Consider the following 24,231-nt stretch of genomic DNA (forward strand, 5'->3'; position numbering starts at 1 on the left):
TAAATAGATGAGCAACTAACTGAAGCAAAATACCCCCCCCCCCCCCCCCCCCCACCTATTTGTACCCACTTCTCCTTACTATGAGATTTATTCCTGTCAGAGGGGCAAGGACATCTATTGCAGTCTCTTGAAGGTTCAATGTGGCAACACTGGTGCCTGTAGATCACGGACCATCATGAACCTGGGTGACAGCTCACTCTAGGTGGCTGGTCTGATAAAGAGTGAGGTCCCAGGCCCTGCTGTGTCATCCATCACGCATCCTTCAATCCCAATATGTGCTCTTCATCAAGGCTAGGGCAAGGATGAAGGAGACAGGCTGTAAAAGAGGGTGGCCACCCCCTCCCCTGTTCGTCCTCTTAGCCCCACCGTCACTCATTTTTATTACCTCTGATGAACCGGCAGTTAGCAGGCTCATTAATAAAGTACTCGAGAGTCTATTTTCTGTCTATTTCACAACCAAAAATATTCTACTTCAGCTGAGAGCTCAGTTAGGAATATTTAAATATAAGCTGGCAGGGATAGTGAGGATGACAGAGAAAAAACAACTGCAGAATATGTTGATGTTGTGCCAGTAAGCAGTTTGAAGTTTTACCAAAGTGTGCCCTTTGTGCCCCCTCCCTCCCAGGCTTTTTGGAAGTTCTGTGAATGTCATGTGGATGGATGAAAGCAGATTGGGTTGCCCGTCACATGATGTCATCGGTTATTGTATGATATTTTTATGTTTATCCAGTTGGAAAACGGCGTTAGCAACACTGCAGTGAAGCCAGAGAGTGTTCAGAACCAACAGAGAGAAGGAATATCTGTGTTGCCAGATCTTGTAAGAGTGTATTGCTGAGACAGGGACAGAACAAAGTAAATTTTCTCCTGATTTGTCTGTCAGAAAATGCCATTTTTGTCTCTGAATGTTTGGAAAATATGTGGCTTGTGAAAAATGGGTCCAATATTTACTTGAGTGACAGTGGGGCGAAGAATTGGTCATAATCTCTGCTCATGTTCACTTCTCCCATTGGAGTGAATACACTCGAACACATAAACACAGGAAATGATTCTTCAGTCTGCTGTCTCCTCTCTGAACCATCTCTGGTTTGACCCTTTGTCAACTAACCTGCAGATGTATCTCAGTGCACCTCAACTCCTTTCTAGTGATGAAACAAACCCTTCAGTCTTTGTTTGGGGAGAGAAAGTATTGATTGGGCAAGAGGGAAATTGTCAGGATACCTCAGGTTTAAAAGGGACACTTTTGTTACAAGGAACCATTTTTCTACAAAATGATTCTTTTTTAATTTATTGCCCTGTGTGCAAAAACTAAAGGTATTAGAAAAGGGCAGAATATTATAGTGTAGCTGAATGTCTACTGGATCAAGTATAGTAGCAGCACCTCTGTGCCTCAGGAGCAGAGAATGGGGTCATATTCCTGGAAGGAAACTTAGACTTTCTCTCTGTCAATCCAAAGCACCATTAAAGTTGCAGTAGTGTGACTCTCTTTGCTAAGGGCTGCAATGGATAATATCTGTGAGGTTTCCAGGACCTTTTGCCGGTGCGAAGGTGTTAGTGTAGGAGGTTATTCAGGAGCCTGACGGAGGCAGAGATACTGATAAGTCCTGTAGGAGAAAAGGCATGTGGTGATTAATTGCACTGGGTGTAGAACACTGATTATCTGCTGCCTTTTAGTGTGTGTGTGTGTGTGTGTGTGTGTGTGTGTGTGTGTGTGTTTGTCTGTTTCATTGGGTAAACATACAAGGGAGGCTGGTGCCAAGCAATAGCTGGACAGTGACTTTTTGTGGGCATGTGAGGATTCAGGTTAAGATCTGTCACTGTTTTGGAGGACATAAAGTGCAGAAAATCACTGTGGTTCTCCCTTTCAAGGCTTATCAGTTTTATCAGCTGAACATGGTGTTTCACAGTTCAGTACATAACCTCCATATTAAAACACTGAAGAAGAAAAAAAAAAAAAAAAAAATTTAGTTGTGTGGTTCTGGAAAACATTTTTTTAATTCAGTTTTAAAAGAATGCCCGTGTTTTGTTAAGGCAGGGGAAATGCTGGGTAAACATCATAAACATAACAACAACAACAACATAAAAAAATTACAATACTAGTACCAATCCATGTACCCTTAAAGTGATATTGATTCCAATTGAGTACTTCACTTGCCTTTATCTGGCTTGACAGTAGTGTAGCGACACTTTAGAGCGTTTAGGTGGCATCTTGGCTGCTGAACTGCTAAGCGCGCTAACTGAAATTCACTGTACCTCACCTTAACCACAGACAGATTGTAGATGCTGTGGCAGTGGGGCAATCACATTTCATATTAAATCGAAGAACACTTGCGTTGATTGGCTACAAGCAAGTCCATACAAATAGTTATAATTTTTAGGTTTCGGTGCAAAAAATCAATTGCAGGTATTGTTTGATGGGAGACATTTCAATACTTCTTGGTATCAATTTATTTCAGTCCATACCTCTAAAGGTATCGACTACTGATACCCAGCCCTAGTATACATATTGTATGCTTGAAAAAAAATGCTTAGCATGCTATAGATAATTGTTCTGGGATTGTACTGTACAACTGGGGGTCATTCCCCCTCTTTAACCAATTAAATTCCCATATTATTTATGTATGTATTTGCCTTATACACACTCTCCATTTAGCTACTGTACTCCCATTAAGACCAATTTGGCAAGAACAGTTTGCTGAAGTGAAATAAACGTATTATCTCCGCCAGGTGTTAGCCTGGAGGGCTATCATCATGCATTTGGTTGTGTGTGTCCATGTGTGTCTGTCCGCAGCTAATCTCACATACTTCTGGGCCCATCAGCCTAACACTTTTTGTACACATTTATGACTGTATGCTCAAGGACCTCTCGTGGTCGTGGTGATTTTCAATTTTGGAAAAACCTATTTCATAACACCATTCACCGCTGACTTAACTGGCTGGTAGAGGCCACAAGTGATCAGCAACTGCTCTAATAGGGGCAATCAACCTTGCCTTGTAGACATGTTCAATGAATCAGTGCCAAATTTCGGTTATGAATTTAAATAAATATTGATGAGATTTCTTATGAGCCTATCATAAAGCTTAGACCTAAGTTTTTGTGAGTTTCAGGCCACATTTTGGCCTTTCTTTTTGCTCAAAAATTGACATCCATAGAAAGGCTTGGTCTCATCTTTAACCAGACCATCTGCAGATTATTATGTTATGTTCCATTAAAGTTAAGCACAATATGAGATGAATGCATCCCCCATTTGTGTTATCTTCACCACCATCTTGACTGTACACACTAGTTGTGTATGTGTGTAAAATGGTTCTATGAATGAAAGTGAACCAAGAACCAATTATTAGCAGTAAATGTTTGGCTTTGGTTCCTTTTTCTGAGTTGGCTCCAACAAGAGTGAGTGTGTCAGGTTTATGAATACAGAACAGAAATATATTTTAGTGCGCTGCTAGTAACTTTGCACCCACTCATGTGATTATTACTCAGTAGTCAATAGAGTAGTGTAGTCAAATAGTTTTAGGGTTCATTCAAAAAATGTTTTCATACGGTAAACCTTCACTCTATAAACCTTCACTGTATATTCCATAGAGGCATCACTGCATGTAATCATTCATGTTTTCAAAATGTAGCTGGTGCTGGGTTACATGCGATACAAGACTGTGACATTCTCACAGCATGAAAAGAGTGGAGTATTAGGTCAAATAATTTATCAAGAACAACTGCATGTGTGATGGGAAAATGGGTCATGACTCACATGTGTACATTTTAAACGTAATTGATAATGCCATTTATTTTGGCGAGTTTAGGTAAAATGAAAATTGAAAATGACTATATTGGTCATATATGTCATAAATTAAGGCGGTGGAGGTGAGGTGGACATGAAACATTATAGTAGTTTGATAGTGAAAACTGATTAATAGCCTCCTCTGTAGTAATTTTCATTAGGTAGTAAATGTGTCAGAGAGGGGCATGGTACTCAAATCCATTAGGAAAAGAAGATACTATTTATTTGGACTGATTCCCTTATAGCTAATCCATCAGCACAGAGAAAATGGGTCAATGATCGAAGACAAGACCTCTTCTAGACTGTGCCCAGAAGAGGACAGATGCAAAAGGTTCAATACACACAGACAGAAACATAGGGCTTTTGACAGGATCCTACTGAATTCTTGTAGAGACGTACATTAACTGCTATACTGTAGAAGTTCCTCTTAATGCAATTTAAAATAAGCATGAAAAAACCTCTGCTTACAGTGTGACATGGGGGCTTGTGCATGCCTTTGCATCTGCTTGCCTGCTCATAAATGGGGTGGATGTGCAATGATGGGGGAATCATAATAACCAACCACCTGACCCTAGTTTCAGTGATGCTGACTTGGTATGTACAGTAGCAGACTACACGCTTGCCTTGCAATCTCAAAACCTGTTACACCTCTACCTGCCCTAAAACCACCTCATTTAAATGCAGCAACTCCTGGTTCAGTGCCTGCTGAAAACCTGCCATAACACTGATATTGAACATTTAGCTGTTCATGTTTCCTTTTACCTTTTCTTTGTGTTATGTTCTCTCTTCCTTTTCAGCGACCAAGGAAGTATTTTTAAGTCCCGACTGTTATTTATTTAGTGTTTAATTTTAGTTGTTGTGTGACCTTGGTGTTTTTGATCTCAGCCTGTCTCTTTCTCTCTAATTCCCTTCTGTCCCTCTCTCCTCTGTCTTTCTCCTCTCTCCCTGTCATTCTATAGTACTGTTATATAAAGCTATAACTGTTGCTAATGTTTGATGTCTTTTTATTTGCCTGTGATTCTGCCTTGTGTTTTTGTTGTTTTCTTTTCTTTTTGTGTGTGGTGAGCCTTCTAACCCCAGTTCATTCTGTTATGGCACCACCGCAGTCCAGGATGATGCTGCCCCAGGTACCCAGGAGTACATTATGTTACGGCAGGACTCCATCCACTCTGCGGATATAAGGAGTAAAGGGTCCCCCTTTCGTGCTAAGTGTCACGAAATCTTCTGCTGCCCGCTGAAGCAAGTCGTCCTCAAAGAGAGCGCAGAGCCTGAAGGTTTGTTCGCACCCCCTCCTTGTTTTGATTTGCCGATGCTCCTCACTTCCCCCTGCCTACTCCCGTCTTGTTTTCCCCTCTCTCTCGTATTCTGTGTGAACTGATACAGTAGTTCTCCACCCCTCTAAGTTCTCTTTCATTTCTGTCCCATTTTTAGAGAGCATCTGCTGCACTTCTACCCCTCCCTAGAATGTGTGTGTGTGTGTGTGTTTGTGTGTGTGCACGAATGTGCACGTGTGTGCACATATGTGAGTGTGTTCGAGCATAATTTAAGACTGTCTGAGTGCTTAAGCCATGTTTACTTGCAGAGAACCTGTAGGAGGGTATCTTTCCTTGGGCCTCTCTGCTCCTGTCCATCGTAGTATGTTTGTGTGAGTGTGAGTGTGATTTTGAGTGTGAATGTGTGTGTGTGTGAGTGTGAGAGAAAAAGACAAAGTGGAAAGCGTGTATGTGTCTGCCTGCACACCCCTTTTGTTGAACTGAGGAGCATAGCATCTGTAGCTCCTTCCCACCCCTCCCTAACCCAAACCATTAACTCGGTCATTGCCACCCTGAGGCTCATCCATAGACCCAAACAAAGTGCAAAAAGAAAGGGGTCATAGATGGAGGCATGCTGCCGCCCTAATGAGTTCAATGACTAAGCAATTTTAGCTTCCGCTTCAACTTGGCCTCATGGAACAAAAAAAAAAGTTTTATCCTCCTGTCCTGAAGACTATGTGAGATTGAAATGTTTCATATTCATGACTACATCGGGATATACTCAGCTACAGATTGCCCCCCCCTCTTGTCCCCTGTGTTCCCTATGTTTCTGCCATGTGGCTCAATGGTCCTAGTGGCTGCATCCTACCCTGTCAGTCCGTCTTTCTGTCTTTCCGTCCTTCCTTCCCCCCTTCCATCTTTCCTTCCTGCCCTCCTTCCTCCCTTACTTTACTTTTTCTCTTCCACAACCTTATTGATATTTTCCCATTCATCTCTGTCTTTCTCCTCCCTTAGTTCTTGTAGCAGCATGGGGATATGTGCGCTATTGTATATGTTATCAGTCTTTTTACAGCTAGGACATGCAGTTAAGTAAAAAATAAAAAATCCCTTTGTGCTTTAAGCATGCTACCATACCCTGCACTGCCTGGCACTCAGGTTCTATGATTGCGTCCATTTATCATCTGTTCCTCAATAGAGTGATAAGATTGTAGACATTGCTTTCCTTCGCAGACTTCCTGATAGGTAAGATATGAATTATCTCACAACTGATGTGTTTTCTGCAATGCACCACTCTGTTTTGTCTTTTTGCTGAAAGAGGTCCATGATATTTATGTGCTTAGATATCAGTTAAACTGTTGATGGTGGTCTGTTTAATCACTGAAGGACTCAAGCACACCTTCCAGAAGGTGTGGGCCTTTCCTGTTGCCTCTCAGCTCTGCTAAACTTGTGCACTTTTGTGAACTTTTTGTAAAAAAAAAAATACTGGACAACACTGGACAATAACATGACTAGGAGCCACTCATTAGGACAGGGAAATAGTCAACTCAGCACTTTATGGAACTCTCCTCCTACCGACTGTGTTACTTGGCTGGATGAGGTTTTTAGATCAGAGTGAATAATGTAAATATCAAGGAAAATGTGGAGAGAGCTTTGATCCTGACCACATAGACAAGCAAGACCATCTCTGCATCCATCTCAACATCGAAGAGGGCACTGGGGAAAATGTGAGGGATTAAACACTGGCTGTGCTCACAGCTTCACGGATCTTCTCTGCCAAGCATCCTACTAACCAATGCCGGGCATGGATAATAAACTGGATGATCTCCATGTCTGCATCAGTTTTCATGGGATATCAGGAACTGTAATGTCCTTTGATTCATCAAAACTTGGCTAAATCCTTGAATTCCAGACAGCGCAATTCCGTCGAACAGGAAAAAAGGACAAAAAAGAAAAAAGGAATGGATTCGATTCAATCTAATCGATTCAATTGGATTCTATTCACTTTAATCATCATTCTCGTCCATTTGCATACATAAAAATGAAATAATGTTTTGCTTAAAATAAAACCAAGAAAATAAATAAAATGAAAAGGAACAAAGGACAAAAAAGGAAAAAAAGGAATGGGAATATTACAGTGCTATCCTTTTCATGCTCACCTGATTCATAGTTATTGCTGCAGCCTACATCTTAGGGCTGAGGTCTGAAAACATGGATAATTACAAATACTGTATGCAGCCTACAGTTTAAGGAGGGCAACGAGGGAGGCAAAAAGGGACAAAGGAAAGAAAGTGGAACTATAATTCCACAAAGGCAACCTCAGAAGCATGTAGCAAGGTCTAAAAACTGACCCACATACCCCCTTGTGAAGTACGGATATGTCTGTAACAAGTGAGGTAAAAAAAAACATTAAGCTCTCTTTAAAACCAGCAGCAGCAAGCAAGCAACAGCTGAAGCAAAAGTTAATGGATGGGTGGGTACACCTTTCACATCTAGCAAACTGGACCCACTACAATACAGTTTGCCTACTGTCCCAACCAATTAATGTAAGATACCATAGCGCATATCTTCCACACCACCCTATTTCACCTGGATAAGAAAGGGGACTATATGAGATTGCTGTGCAGTTCAGTGTACAACACCATAGTTCACTCTAGGTTCATTACAAAACTCAAGGACCTCAGATTAAACACTTAATTGTTTAGATGATCTTTGGGTTCCTGAAGGACAGACCCTAAGTGGTGAGGGTTGGCGGACACACCTCTTCTATCCCCATCCTTTTGTGTTTTGAGCCTCATGCTGTACTCCCCTGTACATGCGCAACAGTGTAGCCACTTTTAACTCCAGCACCATTGTCAAGTTTGGCGGTGACACAGCTTTGTTGGGCCTTATCAGCAATAACAATGAAAAGGCCTACCTAAATTAAGTAGAGGACCTGACCCAGGACAATAGCCTACTTCTGAACATCAGCAAGACTCAGGAGATGATAGTGGACAAAGAAGAAGGGAATAAATTGTGCCCCCCTTAATATGAACAGGTCCTAGATGTAGAGTGTAGGCAGCTGCAAGTACCTTGGTGTCCATATCACCAAGGGCCTTAGCTGGGTGTGGCATATTGACTTGAGAAAGGCAAGGCAGAGACTGTTTAACCTCAGAGGCATGAGGAAATTCCATTTCATGAGGGTATCCTCTCAAATACTGATGAATTGCACCATCAAGAGCATCCTGAAGGGATGTTTGCAAACAGCACCAAAAGGCCCTGCAAAGAGTGGTGTGTTTCAGCTGGACATACAATAGGCAGCTCTCTACCCTTTTTAAAGGATATTTATACCAGACACAAGGCCTAAAAGAATCATCACCCAGATGACAGCCTTTTCTCCCTGCTGCGCCCGGGAAGAAGGTGCTGGATACACAATGCCAGTACCAAAAGGCTAAGGATGAGTTTCTACTCTTGGGCCCCTAGGATCCTAAATAAGGTCTGCTGTGCCCCCTTTCCCCCTCACCCACCCCCACAGTCATACGCATATATTATTTCTTATTATTTTTTATTTATTGCGAATCATTACATATTTAGTCTATTTGCATTGCACAATTTGAAGTAACTGTTGGGATTGCATTTTAGTGTGATTGTGCCTGAATGATTGCATTTGACAAATATGCTTGATTGATTGATTGATTGATTGATTGATTGACTGATTGATTGAAACACACTTATCCTTGTGTCAGAGAGAAAAGAAGTGGTATAGTAGCAGAGGTCTGGCTAGAGCAGTATAGATGTATTATTCAGTTTGGCTGCAGCTCCAGTTGGACGTGACTAAAATTTACAAAGGAAGGAGAGGAGACTACAGCTGTTATGTAAGCTCTTCATGAGGACGTCATTAATGTTGATGCACGATGCGGATAGAAAATGTGTGAAACCACATGTGGAGTAGGCTAGACACACACACACACATGCACGCACAAACAAACACACACACACACACACACACACGCACACACACACACACACACACACACACACACACAACAATAACACACAACGTACAATACAGAGCTCTCTGCTTACATCTGTTGCCAAAAGGAATGAATAACACATAAATACCTACATTACTTAGCAAGACACAGAAGATGTGGATATATTTTCTCTTACCTTTTTGAGTATTATTTGATTTGAAAAGTAAAATCAAGAGGGCTGTATGTGTTGAAAGATCTAAGCCTTGTCACATTGTTACCATGACAAAAGCATTCCATCTGCTTTGTGATGCACTTAGAATGATTTCCACGCATTCTAGAATGAAACAAGCCCTGAATAGAGTTTGTAAATCACACTGGATTGCAACAGATACTGCTTAGACAGGAACACTGCTTGTCTATTTTCTGTACGTGATTAGATTATACAAAAAAGTGAATAATATAAATAGTTTGTTCACATGAGATGCAGGAGTGTGTGTGCTGTTTTTGTTGTATCTGTTGCTGATAGTCCTCTGAATGGTACAGTGAGGTGAGTTCTAATGATGCAAATATGGGTGATCTGTAATATTATTTCCTCTGAGTCGGATTCTTCTGATGCATAGCCTAGCATCACATTGAGGTGGCTGATAGAGACTCCAAGATATTGCTTTCACATGTCACTGGAGATGTGCTTAACAGAGCAACACATCAGTAGCACATAAGCCTGGAGTATAGCACCCCAGAGGATAAGTTCAAATCATATCAGTTCATCTCAGTAGAGCTGCAGGGAGCACGAGAACACAGACATACAGAGTGCACTGGACTCTCTTCCTCCAGTCTCAGGCCTGCTGTCAGTTTGTTCTATGTGTGACTGTCTTTGGCTCAATCCTTGTCACCACTTGTCAATTCATTTTTCCTCTTCATTCTCAAACCACTATCTCCTGTTTCCTATGCTTCAGTTTCTCTCTTTGGATCTATTCTGTTTCTCCACAACAGAAACAAAAGATGGTGCTCGAGGAAGCAGGACTATGTAAATACTCCATCCATAATGCAGGCGACCACAAGACTTTGTGTTTATAGTTCCTGGCCATGTAATATATACACAGACAGACACGCAGAAGTGAGCAGTGTGCATGTGTTTAAACTCATATTGCTCTGTAACCGTTATGGAAAAAGAAAGAGGGCATTTTTTTTGTTGTTGAATTAGGCAATATTGTACATTTCAATAGGAATACTTTACTGTAGCTTTCAGTGCTAGTTGGGAATGTTTTCATACAATACGCTGCTTCTCATGCACCAACCTACAGTAGTTGTCAGGTTTACATTCTAGGGGTTAAAAAAAACATAGAAATTGGACTGCGCTGTGTACAGAATAATTTGAATCTAATCTTGAATTGTTGAAATTACAAATGATCTGAGCAGAAGTTGCTCATCACATTCAGCTTTTTCTCTCACATATACAAGCTCATCTCTCTAGCAAGCTCTCTTTCTCTTACAGACACACACTCTCTCAATTTCACACACTCTCATATTCTCTCTTCCCAACTCTTGAATTCTTAATACAAATATGATGTGTCTGAAAGTGGTGAGCAGTACAGTATGAAATTCACTACTGTATGAACATCAGCAAGAAGGTATTTTAAACTTTCTTGAGATTTGTAATCCATTATGATGAAGATTGTGCAGCTGTTCATTTATTTTATGTATGTTTTTTGTGTGATAATGCAGTTATGAGCTGTGGAAGATTTGATATTGGAGTTTTGACAGTGCAGGGAGGTGCAGTTACATTTTGAGGAGGAGTGGTTCAATTAAACAAAGACCAACCGATCCAATTTCAAACTTAATTTAAAAAGCTACATCAACTCTCTCTAATAGCCATCAACAAATAGGCTATTACAGTGTTAAGCAACTGTGAGCTCCAAGATACTCTATCTAAAACAATGTGATGAAATAAGTAATGAATGAGGTCTAGTGCCTGTGTTGCTCAACATTCAGGCTACTGTCTAATGTGTTTCAGCCTTATTGACAAAATAACTCATCTGCTGCCCGCTCAGCCATGAAAATGTAAGCAGAAGTGCAAGAGGGATGAATAGTAGCCCCATCCAATCCCCACACCCGATGTAAAATGCATGGTGTTGATTCACCACAAAGTCGACATGGCACAATTACATTTCAGGGGGCCAGCATCCTTCCTTATAACAGTATCCCGTTGCAGTGTCTCACCGAGTCCTGCACACTACTGCAATGTTTACAAGAGACAAACACGCAGCCTCAGGATGCACACAAGCTACAATAGGGGCCTGTTTTTTTCCCTTTCTGCATGAAAGCAACAACTGTGTTTGTCCTAAGTCGATACATGAATAGAATATGTATGAATATGATAATGTGATTCTGTGCCTGAACAGAGCAGGCCAGCATGATGGTCAATGTCACATCAGCTCTATAAATTCAGCTGCATTTAACTTACCTTTCAGGACTTCTCTGTTGAGCATTTTTCATCATATGAAAGTTTTAGTATGCGCCTACTGTTTTCCAGATGGACAGAGGTTTACATACCTTTGACAACTAAGACGTTTAAGAATTAAACTTATAGTCGAGAGATAACATTTATGTTAAATAATCCTACATGTACCAAGGAGAAGTGTAATATTACATTGTAACTTAAATTTCAGACATTTGGAAGCAGATGGCATCTACCTGCCCAAAGTAAACATGCTCTTTTAATGTCATGCACAAAAACACAAGCGCACATTCTCACAAATGTATTTTCTCAGATTTGGACAGAGATGCTGATGAAATGCTCTCATCTTTCTCCTCGTGGGGCTTAAACTAAAGGCATATGAACAACCAGAAGGAGGAGGTGTTTATGACAATATTAACAAGAAACTACTCTAGAGACCAGCAGAGTAAAGTTGCCAGGCCTATTACATTCTATCATTGTCTATTTAATTAGCACTCCTCTCTTATTCGCCTCCACATCACAAGTCCTCTCTTACATGGCAGCAGCCACACAGAATTGTGTCCTAGAAATACAGAAAACCACTATTATGAATGAATATTCAATCTACACATATTGTATATGCAGTTCATGGAGTATTGCTAATATTCTAAATTTGCACATTTGGCTCAAACCACATTGTCATTCTAAGATATTTGAAAAAAAAGGAGGCAGTGAGTAAATTAGAAAAATAGTTTATTGCTGACCTCATAGCCAGGAAACTGGGGCGAGGGCTTGGGCAGGTACCTAGAACTTTGTGGCTGAGACTTGGACCTAAAGCTGGGCCAAGCGGGGCAGAGAGAATGCTGAGGGGAGCCAGGCAGAAGCTGGGCCAATTAGGGCAGGGGAAATTGTGAGGGGTGCCAGGCAGAGTGGTATCCAGACAACAGGGAGTTGTGCAGTGGGATTAGGGAGACAGAAGAGGCAGGAGGTCTGGAGACCGAGGCTGGAATCAGGCGGAGGTTAACTGTGGGCCCAGGGAAACAGGTATGAGATAAATGCTGGACTATTGGCAGAACAGTAACAAGGCTCAAAAGGCTAAAAGTGTGACTAACTGCATTAACAGAGTCTATGATCTGGCGAAGAAGTGGAGGCTGATCCAGGTATTTATGGAAGGCTAATCATGATGATTGGCAGCTGGTTGGCTGACTCCCACACACCTTCGCTCCTGTAATTAGACAAACGCACACATAAGGAGGGGGAAGAGAGAGAGGCTCCAGGCTATGTAGAGGAGGAGGCAGAAGTGGAGGGCATGACACATGGCACAGATACTGTAGTAATGGTAAAATTATTTGTTGGCAGCGCATTTAATTACCACCTTTTGGATGTAACAACTACTGTACGAGCCAATGACAACATAAACTGAATGCCTTGATTGCAAATATAGTGTTTGTGGCAAACTATCTGCATTATCAAGACATGAATGTTTGTCTGAGTCCATCCACAGACAAACATACGCAGTTTTTCATATTGAATGCTATTGAATTCCAAAATGTGTTTCATGTAATGGACTGTAGAAAAACAATCATATTCACTGCATACCCAGGAATAAAAACATGTAGGTACTGTACAGTCAAATGCTGATTTGTACTCAACATACTGTAGCCAAATGCATTATGTGAATTTATCCTCTAAGTCCACATTAGCAGCTTTACTCAGGATGCAGATAGGCCCCATCACTTTCACTGTCTGACTCACATACGACGTACTGTACCTTCACCCAGCTTGACACTACAATCCCAGTTTATGTATCTAATGGACTCGCTGCATGATTGTTTCATTCAGGAAAAAAGTTCCCGTTTAACTACAGTGTTGCCTCTAAATCTGAGCTAAACAGGAATAATCAGTAGAGCAGTCAGGTTGTAGTAACTGTGACACAAGCAGTGTGTAAGTTTTCCCTAGAGAAAACAAGCATTAAGCTATTTAATTGGGGCAATGAGGCGAACTGCTGAGTCAGCAGCACATTAAAAGGCAGACTAGCAAAGTGGCTCCTGACAACTGCGAAGATACAGTAGAGACTACACAAATGCAAAGCTGTATTCTTTACTGGGGAGAAGTTAAGTCACAGATGTAATATTTAAACTATATTTAAACTGTAATGACCTGATATGTGACCTGGACCTGATGGAAACTGACTGCTGCATATTGCTAATCATTTATTGTTTTTATTGATTATCACTGAAATTCAACCTAAGAAGATGCGATGCAGCCTGATACTATAGTGGACAGTTTAGTAGTTACTGTACTTTATTGCATTTTATGGAAAGTGTGTATGGAAGCCTCAGAGGTTCACATTGTCATTTCTGGCATCCCCCCCCCCCCCCTTACAACAAAGGTTGGGCAATTTGGTAATAAAAAATAATATATAATATATAATATGTAATAATAATAATAATAAATATATAAAGTATCAGAGATTAGAAATGTGTCAACCTGGAGAGATTTTGCCAAAACAGCCATTACCATCTGGCTATTTCATGCATTACCATCTGACAGTTTCTCAAATTAATTTTCAGAAAATGCACTACAATGATATCAATAACACATACTATGATCAAAGATTTGAGCTTTTATGCATATGGCTAACTAGAAGCCCACTTGATCCGGGCAACGTCAATAGGCTGCACAGTATGTACAGTATTTGGTCCTCTGCCAACACTGCAGCATGCCTCTGCTAGTTATTCATCAGCTTGTTCCTCTGCCCAAGTCATAACGCAGACATTTGCCAGTATAGTGACTGTTCCCACTCTCCCTTTATTTTCCTTTGTAGTTAACTCATGAGGTTTATACAAAACTTGAGTGAACTGTGTGCTTACTTTTGAGACAAAAAGCAGCTACTCAGTGCCTACTGTAAATCATCTCTCTGTTGATGGAGTTGTCATCGTAGATATTTTTAGAGCTGTATCAGATATGTTTTATCTGACACTCCTTGATATCAACGATGGAAGGCAGACACATTGCCTGGGCAGAACTGAATATTTTAGTTTGTAACTCATTTGCATCCTTTATTTAACTGGCCTCAAATCCTTTGTTTTATTTTCAGCATGTTTTTGACATCCTCTGACAGTTTTTACTCAATTTTAGACATTTTGTCACAACTCCTCAGTAGAGCCCGGCTGATATTGGCCAATATTACCTCACTACAGTGAGTATGAGTACGCAAAATTAAATCCCACCAAGTTAATATTGTGCTCATATTCTTTATTTACGATATAAAGCATCTCTCACAAAAATGTAATGAGTTTATGTAAAAAGCTAATATATCATTGTCAACGTGTCATCCTTTTTCCTGTTTTTTTACTCTCAAATTTTAGTATGCTACTGGTCTCGAATGTATAGTATTGGTTGGGATCAACAGTGTCAGTGGCTGGCTGTCTTCCTGTTATCTGAATATGGGTTTGTTATGGTGACAATAAACTCAACTGAAAGGTCACATGGGGAGTCCCTATTCCTTTTCTACTGTATTTACCTGTCCACTCCCGTCTGCTGAGTCATGTCTCCTGCAATGACATCATCAGCTTGGATGATGTGTTCTGTCAAGTATGGCAGACTTGACTTTAAAACCCACAAAAATAATGTTTGCCAACCAGAACCACATCAATCAATCTGGTCACAACTACTCCATGCTACTCTCTCATTTGTAATGAAATGTAATGTATATAGTACACAATAATATAAACTGTGTGAAATAGTGATTGTTTTCTTTCAGTTTATCAAGGAAAGAACTGCGTAAGCACCATGTGATGCAGAGACCAGTTTGGCACATACAGACAGTTGGAGGGTCATCTTAGGTGCTGGTGAGGTTATGTAAAGCCCTTGCCTGTCTCATCTCAGGGGGCATCAAGTAATGCGCCAGCCTGCCGGCTAGGGCTGTTGTTGGCTAGGATTCATACAGACACCCAATTTCTCCCATCATATCGCTTGCCAGACCCTGAGACAGCTTGGCTCTTCAAGGGAGCTTGATAAAACTCAGATTAAATGCCAGAAGAGTTCTGTTGTCCTCTGCATACCGAGGATATACTATGTATTGATATTGCCAGATGTTGGAGAAAAGATTGTTTATTTGCTTGCAATTACCTTTAATCGAGAATCATGTTAAACTCTGTGCCAGCAAGTGAGTGTCTTCTGTCTTCTTCCCCTGTTTTCTTTTCTTGGTTGTATTTTTGTGTGCTAGGCTTGAGACGGATTGTTTGTTTACTTCCTTCTCAATGGTGGTTAAATGTCTGGAAAGTGTCCAGGGTATTCCTCAGTTGCCTTAGCCAATTTAATGCCGACTCAGTGATCTGTGTGCTGTGCAATCTCCTCCCTGACTTTGCAACAGCAGCTACTATTAAAAAAACAGCTAGATCATCCAAGTTATGTATTTAATCATTAGGATCATGCCTTGTAATGGCTGTGTACATTGGTCATCTGCCCATATGCTTACAGAGTTTTATGGTTCACTTCGAATCTGTTTGCTTAACCTTACCCCTCTCCATCTTTGTACATCTGAGAGACAATACAAATGTGGTGTAATGTGGGAAGGTGTGTGCCCACACATGTGATAGCTAAAAAAACTCACACCTCTTATTCTCACTTCTTTTTAATAAAACAGATGAAATGATGCATACCTATCAAACAAGGAAGATGAAGTTTTACTGAAAGAATAAAAATACTCAGCATGATAATGTTAAATGATTTTCTCTCCATCGTCAGTAGCCTAGTGATCTCTTAAGGGCATTGTAAATATATGTGCCAGGGCAATAGATGAGTCTGATATAAATAATGCATACTGTTAATGAAATGATAATTCTTCAACTGTCATACAGTGCTCTCTCTCGCTTGCCCGTTGGCAGTGATGTCACCTTCATCAGCTCCTTCCAGCATGTGTTTCTGTTCACTAAGGTGTACACTGCTCTTCCATTACCCTCTGCAGGTGTTTGTCGAATGAGCCCTGATGTGAGTTACTCAATTGGGCTGTATGACATGCCCTTTACCTCCAACAAACTCCAGCAGAGTGTGTTTTACAACCTCGTTCCTCTTCATCGTTCTCACTACACACACAAACACACACACCCTCGGTTTGGCTTCTTGCATCAGTATGCCGTGAACACGATGACCGCAAGTCATTATCGCAGACCCAAATCTAATTTTACAGCACGCGTACGAGCAACCAAGTGGGACAGGTCGATGCATTGGACTGAATAAATAACAACATAGAGGTGTTGCATGCGTGTGGCTGCACTGAACATTAGCTGTCAGGTGCCAGTGAGACCTTGCAGGAGTCATGCTCACATACAAACACAAATGCAAACCACTGCAGCAATGAAGGCATGCTACATAACTTACTAGAGCCCTCAATGCCTTTTATCCCTTTTTCCTCAAAACCATATCATATAGTAACATGCCCCTAATTTCTAAGTACTAAAAAACACAACACATCTACTCTCTTCGTAAAAGGTGATCTATCTGGTTGCACTTATCGGACTGATCTGCATTTTTGAGCTGTGCTCGTACGTGTGTGTAACGGCCTTATGGCAGCCATTAGTGTTATCTAGTTAATCCAGTGGCTGGAGAGATAATTAGACATTGCACATGTCATCAGGCCCTGCCAGCGTATATTGACAGCTGTCGTGGTATTTTCCTCTCTCTCTCTGTCTCATTATCTCTCTCTCTCTCTCTGCCACATACTCAAACATACACATTCTTAGATGTAAATAAATACAAGAAAAAAATAATAAATTCAAACATTTTAAAGGTTATGATGAATGAGAATGAAGATGTTGCTTATATGTTGTAATAAAATGAGTACCCCTTCAATGTAATGATCAATATACTATGCATGTGCTCTTGGCCATTCTCTGTTAGTATGTGTGTGTATGTGTGTGAGTGGGATGTCATAGGCCTCTGATGCATGTTTGGTATGATGTAATGGGCAGCAATCAGGCAGACAGGGAGGCAGTCCTGATGATCACACGTAAACCATCATCGCAACAGGCCAGTGTCACGCAACCACCATCTACTAATCTGCACTTCTAACTGCCAAAGCACTAGTTAATATGTCCTAATCTCCTCATGTTCTCAGTTTCTGACACACACATTGACCCTAGATGATGGTGCATGTTACAGGTCATGCCTAGAAATTCAGGAACAGTGCTTTTCCTAATCTCTGTCCTACAGCAGTGCTAAAACAGACCTGCTTTGACTTGTTGAATATGAGTGCATTTGTGGCAGCTACTTCAGTAAACTGACTGAGCGTCAGACACAAAATACTGCAGCAGCTGTGTTGCCGGGGGAACTTAGTCTTAGTAATATGATATAGGCTGCAGTCATTTGCACTTATCCTTCAATCAGCAGCAGAAGGACCAGTGCAATCATTCAATCATGTTAAAAGATGACCTCTGACTTACTACACACCATTGGCTGTAAGGCCTAATACAGGGACAAGCCTGGAGAGAACCAGGGATACTGTGGTGTTATTCCAACTTCTGTCATACTCAACTCTGTCTGTTGTCATCTCTAAAATTGCAACAATTTGAACACAGATCGTGTGGACTGGTTGGGCAGATATACTGCTGTACACCTGTTGTGTTTCTTAATGTTTATTTTCTTAACATGCAGTAAGATTCACACAAAATGTATGTTTTTCTGGAACATACTGAGCACACGCACACACACACACACACACTATATACACACACACATTCAATCTCTTACTTGCCTTAAACAGAACTAGCGAGTCATGCAATAAATTGTTATAGAGATGAAAGGCAGAACCACATCAAAATCCTCCAGATCCCTTACAGAACAGTTTACAGAATAGCATGCACACACATGCACACACAACACACACACACACACACACACACACACACACACACACACACACACACACACACACACACACACACACACACACACAAGCAGTGGTGTGCACAAGGGGGGGGGCAGGGCGGTGCTAAGGTGCCCTCTCGGGAGCCAGAACGCGAGCTAAGGTGCCCTCTTGGGAGCCAGAACGTGTGCTAAGGTGCCCTTTTGGGAGCCAGGAAAGTGCTATGGTGCCCTCTTGGGGGCCAAAACGTGTGCTAAGGTGCCCTCCTGGTCGGCAAAACACACGAAACTGCCCTCTTGGGTGGCAAAAACACACACTAAAGTGCCCTCTTCAGTGGTGACAATGCGCTGTATGTGCCCTTTTTTTTCTTTTCGCCCCTGCCCTTCAAAAAGTCTGTGCACGCCACTGCACACAAGCACACACACACACACACACACACACGCTGTAAATGTTTTGCCTTTGGATCTTCTGGTTCCCTCTTCATCCTTTTTGATGGGTTCATAAAGACAGCAGGATTGATGAACAAATGAATATTTAACAGGGTTTATTCCTGTTAGAATAAATATAATAAGACGCTGCTTGATTGATTTCAGGTATCAGCTGGCCGGAGCAGGTGGTGGTTACCTTGGCAATAACAGTTGCTTTAACAGTTTTTCAAGGCACTTCAGGCACTTTTTATCTGCCAATTGTGTACAAAAAATTAATCAAAATCACAATTTTCAAATGGAAGCATCATACTTCTTGCTGTAGCCAATACCTGTAGCTCTAGATTTCCCCCCTTTTTCATCTGCAATTACCATGTTTGTGAATCTGGTTTTCATTTTTTTAACAACTAAAATAAATAAATAAATAATATATTCAATACAATACAACTGCCAAAAATACAAAAAATAAAGCCAGCATTAATGGTAGCTTAATTGGCTGTTTTGTGGTGAGATAAATGAAGTCTTCAGGTTTACCAGTTTAGAATTGTGGGTTGAATACCAGAATGTTAAGTTTTAAATCATGACACTAATTTACAGACATTCTGGTGAATTCTAAGGTTTGTTTACACATGCTCAAAGGACACATTTTTCACACGTGTTGGTGTAATTTCATATTATCCCCCTGTTTTCGGAAGAAGAGTCTTATTTTAGTCCGTATCAGTTGTGTGTGAGCACACAGTTGTTGTACACACTGGCCAAGTAGTCACCAGTTACCAAGCATTTCCCTGAAGGCTGGTGATTACATCCTATCCTCATGTAATGTAGGCAGATTATATTAGAGCGCTGTGCTATGACTGCAGGCTTCATTTTGATTTTAAAAGTTCAGTGCCATTCTTAAATAGTGTTGCATTTCATATAATATGCCAATGAAAGGCCACAGAGAGCCACTACTGCTTTACTGCTGTGTTTTGGCCTACTTTTGTGTTTTTTCAGAGCTCTGGAGGGTTCTCTATCAGCTCTCCACAGCTCCTCCCACTTGTTATGTTCCAACAAATGGTCCACTACCATCCATTGTCATTATACTTCCATTGATTTCTCTCTATGCTGACTTCACCAACAAACACAGGGAATGAAAGTGAAAAGTAGGATACTCTGTGTTGTGTAGGGAACATGACCTATTTACCCACCCACTCCCATCAGTTGAGTCATGTCTCCTGTCGTGTCACTTCCAGCTTAGTCGATCTGTTCCACCTAACACGTCAAGCTTTTAAGTATACAGAAATAATCCATGCCAATCTGAACCATGCAATCGCACTGACATGTTTACACACAGTCTGATCTTTTTTTATAAACATACGTAATCATTTGAACCTCAAGTGTGGCGCCATAGGTTTAGAATCCATACACGACCATTCATCAGTTATTGTATACACAGCAGCTGAGGAAACATACTCTGTGCAGCTTCCTTGTCTCTCTGATCTGCAATCAGACATCATGAGACATCATCGCACCATACTTCCCCCACCAGGGGAATGAAACCCCCAAAACCTTCCTCAAGGAAATGCATCTGTCACAAGGGAAATTCAGAGTGTGTGGCCAGACTAAAATGAGCTTCATTAATGTTCACATCCAGTTCGCTGCACTGCACATTTAACCTCATTGCGTAATATTCAGCTATTCTTGAGGCCAGACGAGGAAAGTGATGGGGTTATTCTGAGGACACAGATTTGGTTTATGTACAAATATATGCATGAAAGAGACAGCAGATATCTACACAGCATTCAGTGTTTCCTTCCAGCAGAAGAGCACTAATTTTTCTCCATTAGAACTTTTTTTTTTGCTATTACTAAACCAAGACATTAAATTATAGTTTAAGTTTCAAGAATCGTTTAGTATGTGCTTTCATAATCCTCATTAGGAAGTGACCATCACCTAAAATGACAGTTGTGTCCAATATTAGGAACTCATAAAGAAAGACACAAACATGACCTTATACGCTGTGGCAGTCTCAAAGCTTTCCTTTGTGTCTTCATCAGTAAGAAGACAGTTTAAGCCAGCTGGTGTCTGAGATGAGGCCTTTAATCTCACTCCATTTCCTTCCTTGATGTGTCATACTGGTGGGGGATATATAGGACAACATCACTTCACTGTATTTTGGGACTAAGACTGCTCTTGCTAGACAGGGTAAAATTAGCATGAAGTTATTAATACAAACTTTCAGAAAGTCTGTGCTTCTTTCTTTTGGCTGTAACACACTTCCTTGATTTCTCTTTGATACCAGATGTTCCTCTTCAATGTGACGGGACCCCATTTCCTGGGTGTGTTCTGGTTAGCGGATGAGGGATAACTTGAAAGAGAATAAAAGTGATTTTGTTATTTATGGTCTTTCAATTCCTAAATGCTTTCTCTCTGTTGCTTTCCCACCATGATGGATATTGCCAAAGGGCCTGCATTGACTCACCATCTTTGATTCACACATGTGACTGTTCAGTCACCCATTTTGGCAAGGGAGCATCTCCTGTACTTGATTTCCTCCTCCGGCTCCCTCCTGTTGTGATACTGGCAATGATAGAAACTGGATGTTCTTCTGATGACAGTCATTTAGAGACTCATGTTAGATTTGGCAGGCTGGTCTCTTCGTGTCTGTTAAGTGTATGTTTGCTTCTCATTGAATTATCTATTCACAAGTGTATGTGTGCATGCTGTATGATCTTATCTTCCTCTTGCTTACCCTCGGCTGACTGATGGAAAAATAATGTGGCATTAGAGGCTGTAGCTAACCCAGAAACAGGCATCATGTGCACCAAGCTGTTTGCGTTATCACCAAAATGTCATTTTAATACTTGATGTTACTTTGAACTTGGTCCTCAGCCTTCTATGTAACTAAACACTGCTTCATGAACTGAGTCCTGTTCATTGAATCAACCTTGTAATGTGACTTTAGTTCAGTAAGACGTGCTGCTGTTTAAAGTATTTACACTGTCTAGGGCTTCCTACACAGCAATCAGTCACAGGGGCTTTTAGCCACCTTCCTCCGGCTTACAACAACATTGGTTATGATTCACCCACAATCCCCCAGGAGACCTGAGAGCTGCAGGGTCATGATATTGGCAGACACATCCACACACATTGTATGCAAGATGCATCCACGCACACACACTGAGATATTACATTTCAATTTCCATTAGTGGAGCAAACAAAACCATATCTCGATGACATCATCTCATTGATGTTTCATAACTGAGCCCAAGTATTGAATAAACCAGCCTCTTTTTTCATCTTTCTGTTCATGGCACCTGAGGGACGAATAGGACATGTTAGACTTTGTTAATGAGCCGTTTTCTAATCAGAGAGGTTCACCTCCAAGGTCTTTGAGGTCTGTGACCTGGAGCTTTATAGTAAAGTATTGCCAAACATCCCCATGTTTATTTGAAGTCATAACTGAAATAAGGGTCAGATGGTTAGAGGATAAGAGGAATAGAGAGCCTGAGTGGCCTTTAGCGTTACATTTTTGTATGTGTCAGGATTATGAGAGCACATCACTGGTACAGCATTAGTCATTCTGAGCAGGTTGCTGTCTGAACCCTGGCCATTTCACACACCATTTGGTGCCTCTGATTGAGCTTTCTCCACATCATTACAGCCAAGGCAGTTACACACACACACACAAGCACGCACACACACACACACTGATACAAAGAGTGCATAGGCCACAGTGTGTAAAAGTCCATAGTATGCTTCCAAGCTAAATTATGTCCTACACCTGCTATTATACTAAGAAGTGACAAGTTATAGAGTTGAGCTTGTGTGAATATATTTACTGGTTTGTTTCATTCAGTGATTGTTGTTAAAACGAAGCTCTATTTGGATTGTTATGTAAAACATGAAAAAGCTCTGTAAAATCCTTTTTGAGATTAGCTTTTAGTCTTGTGTTTATTAATCAGGATGTTCTATCCAGCTCCAACTGTATCTTTTATTTCAGTGATTTGTTAAAAATAGAGAATCAAATAATTTCTTGCCCACAAATAAAATAATAAACTGAGTGCAGCACAGAGTGAAAAGGAAAAACATGCATTTTCGTCCTGTCCTTGTGGTGTTCAGTGAACCTCTTATAATCACAATACCAGCATGTCTAGTAAGTAGTTAAAATGCCCTTATTTACATAATTAAAGAACTATGTAAATAGTTGCATCATATTTTGTGCAATGAGTTGAGGCACACATAGAATGAGGATTTAATTAAAATGACACTTTTTTAGATTACCATAACCTTTCTTCCATATTTTGACTTTCATATTGAGCTGTGAGGGTCCAGATTGCAAAATAAAACACATAATGGATGAAATGTATTCAGCATTGTACTATTTCAACAATTTGTATCACTATCAGTCAAATTGTACAAAGTGCCTGGCAGGTGCTCAAATCCTGAAAATGCTTCAGTGGTCTGTTTCAGTGCCATCTTTAGCTTTTATTGATGTATAAAATGGAATGTTGTTCTTGTTACTTGGGTAAAGTCTGAGTGTGGCAACATTGATCAGATGACAAAGACTTTGAAGCCAGTTGTTATACAAAAGGTGAGAGGTTAAATAACAAATGGCAGACGTTCTGTCTGCTCCTAATTAGTTTCAGCGTTTTTAAGTGAGGTGGAAATGGAACTGGTGGTGTTTTAATGAGGAGCAGACTGGCACAAAGCGCAGACATCATCTTAAAAATATATCTATTTGATGTTATTTTCACTGCGACTAAAAACAGACAAGCTTGCCTTGCCAATAAATACAAATCTTTTTTAAACTTTCTGGCACTTTAGACACAAGATGAAACACAAAATAATGAAGCAGCACAGTTGAACAATGAGGGATTTTCTCTGCACTCAGCCTGAACGCATGTTTGTCCCTGAGGTGGAGATCATCCTGATTTAGCCGCTGGGAGAAATAATGTCCTCCGGTTTCAGTCTACTAACCCCCTGCTTTTGTGTCCTAAACATGGCCCTCTGGTTCCAAAAGGGTTTGATAGATCACACAATCATTGCCATGGGCCTGCCATGTCAGCCATGACTGTGTTCTAGCCTTCTAGCCCCCTCCCCTACAGGAACCTTGAGTGACTGATGGTTTCTTGTTCTGCAATACCCAACCCCCATTCTCAGCGCACATTATCCCTCTCTCTCTCTCTCTCTCTCTCTCTCTCTCTCTCTCTCTCTCTCTCTCTCTCTCTCTCTCTCTCTCTCTCTCTCTCTCTCTCTCTCTCTCTCTCTCTCTCTCTCTCTCTCTCTCTCTCTCTCTCTCTCTCTCTCTCTCTCTCTCTCTCTCTCTCACACACACCATCTTACGTATGTGCAGTCTCCATGGTAACGTGTGGTATCACTATGGCACCAGTGGCCTAGCATGCTGCAAGCTGCTGTTGTAGTAGATTTACTGTACCAGTGCACACACAAAGAGCAGACAGCCAGCAGAGAGCTGCCAAGAGGCTGAATGGTTTTAGCAGCGACCCTTTGAGCTTATCAGAGATCACTCCTTTTTTCCC

At 41.0% G+C, this 24,231-nt stretch overlaps 1 protein-coding gene across 1 annotated transcript in view; it reads left to right on the top strand.

The window, feature by feature from the left end:
• Positions 1-4,890: 4,890 nt before the first annotated feature.
• Positions 4,891-24,231, top strand: part of fgf13a (fibroblast growth factor 13a) — a 54,261-nt gene continuing 34,920 nt past the window's right edge. The window contains exon 1 of the mRNA XM_053323475.1: positions 4,891-5,053. Within this exon, the coding sequence (XP_053179450.1) occupies positions 4,924-5,053 (130 nt within the window). The 5' untranslated portion in view covers positions 4,891-4,923. The remainder of the gene's footprint in view (positions 5,054-24,231) is intronic.

Source organism: Scomber japonicus, chromosome 8, assembly GCF_027409825.1.
Source record: "Scomber japonicus isolate fScoJap1 chromosome 8, fScoJap1.pri, whole genome shotgun sequence".
Taxonomy (NCBI): Eukaryota; Metazoa; Chordata; class Actinopteri; order Scombriformes; family Scombridae; genus Scomber; species Scomber japonicus.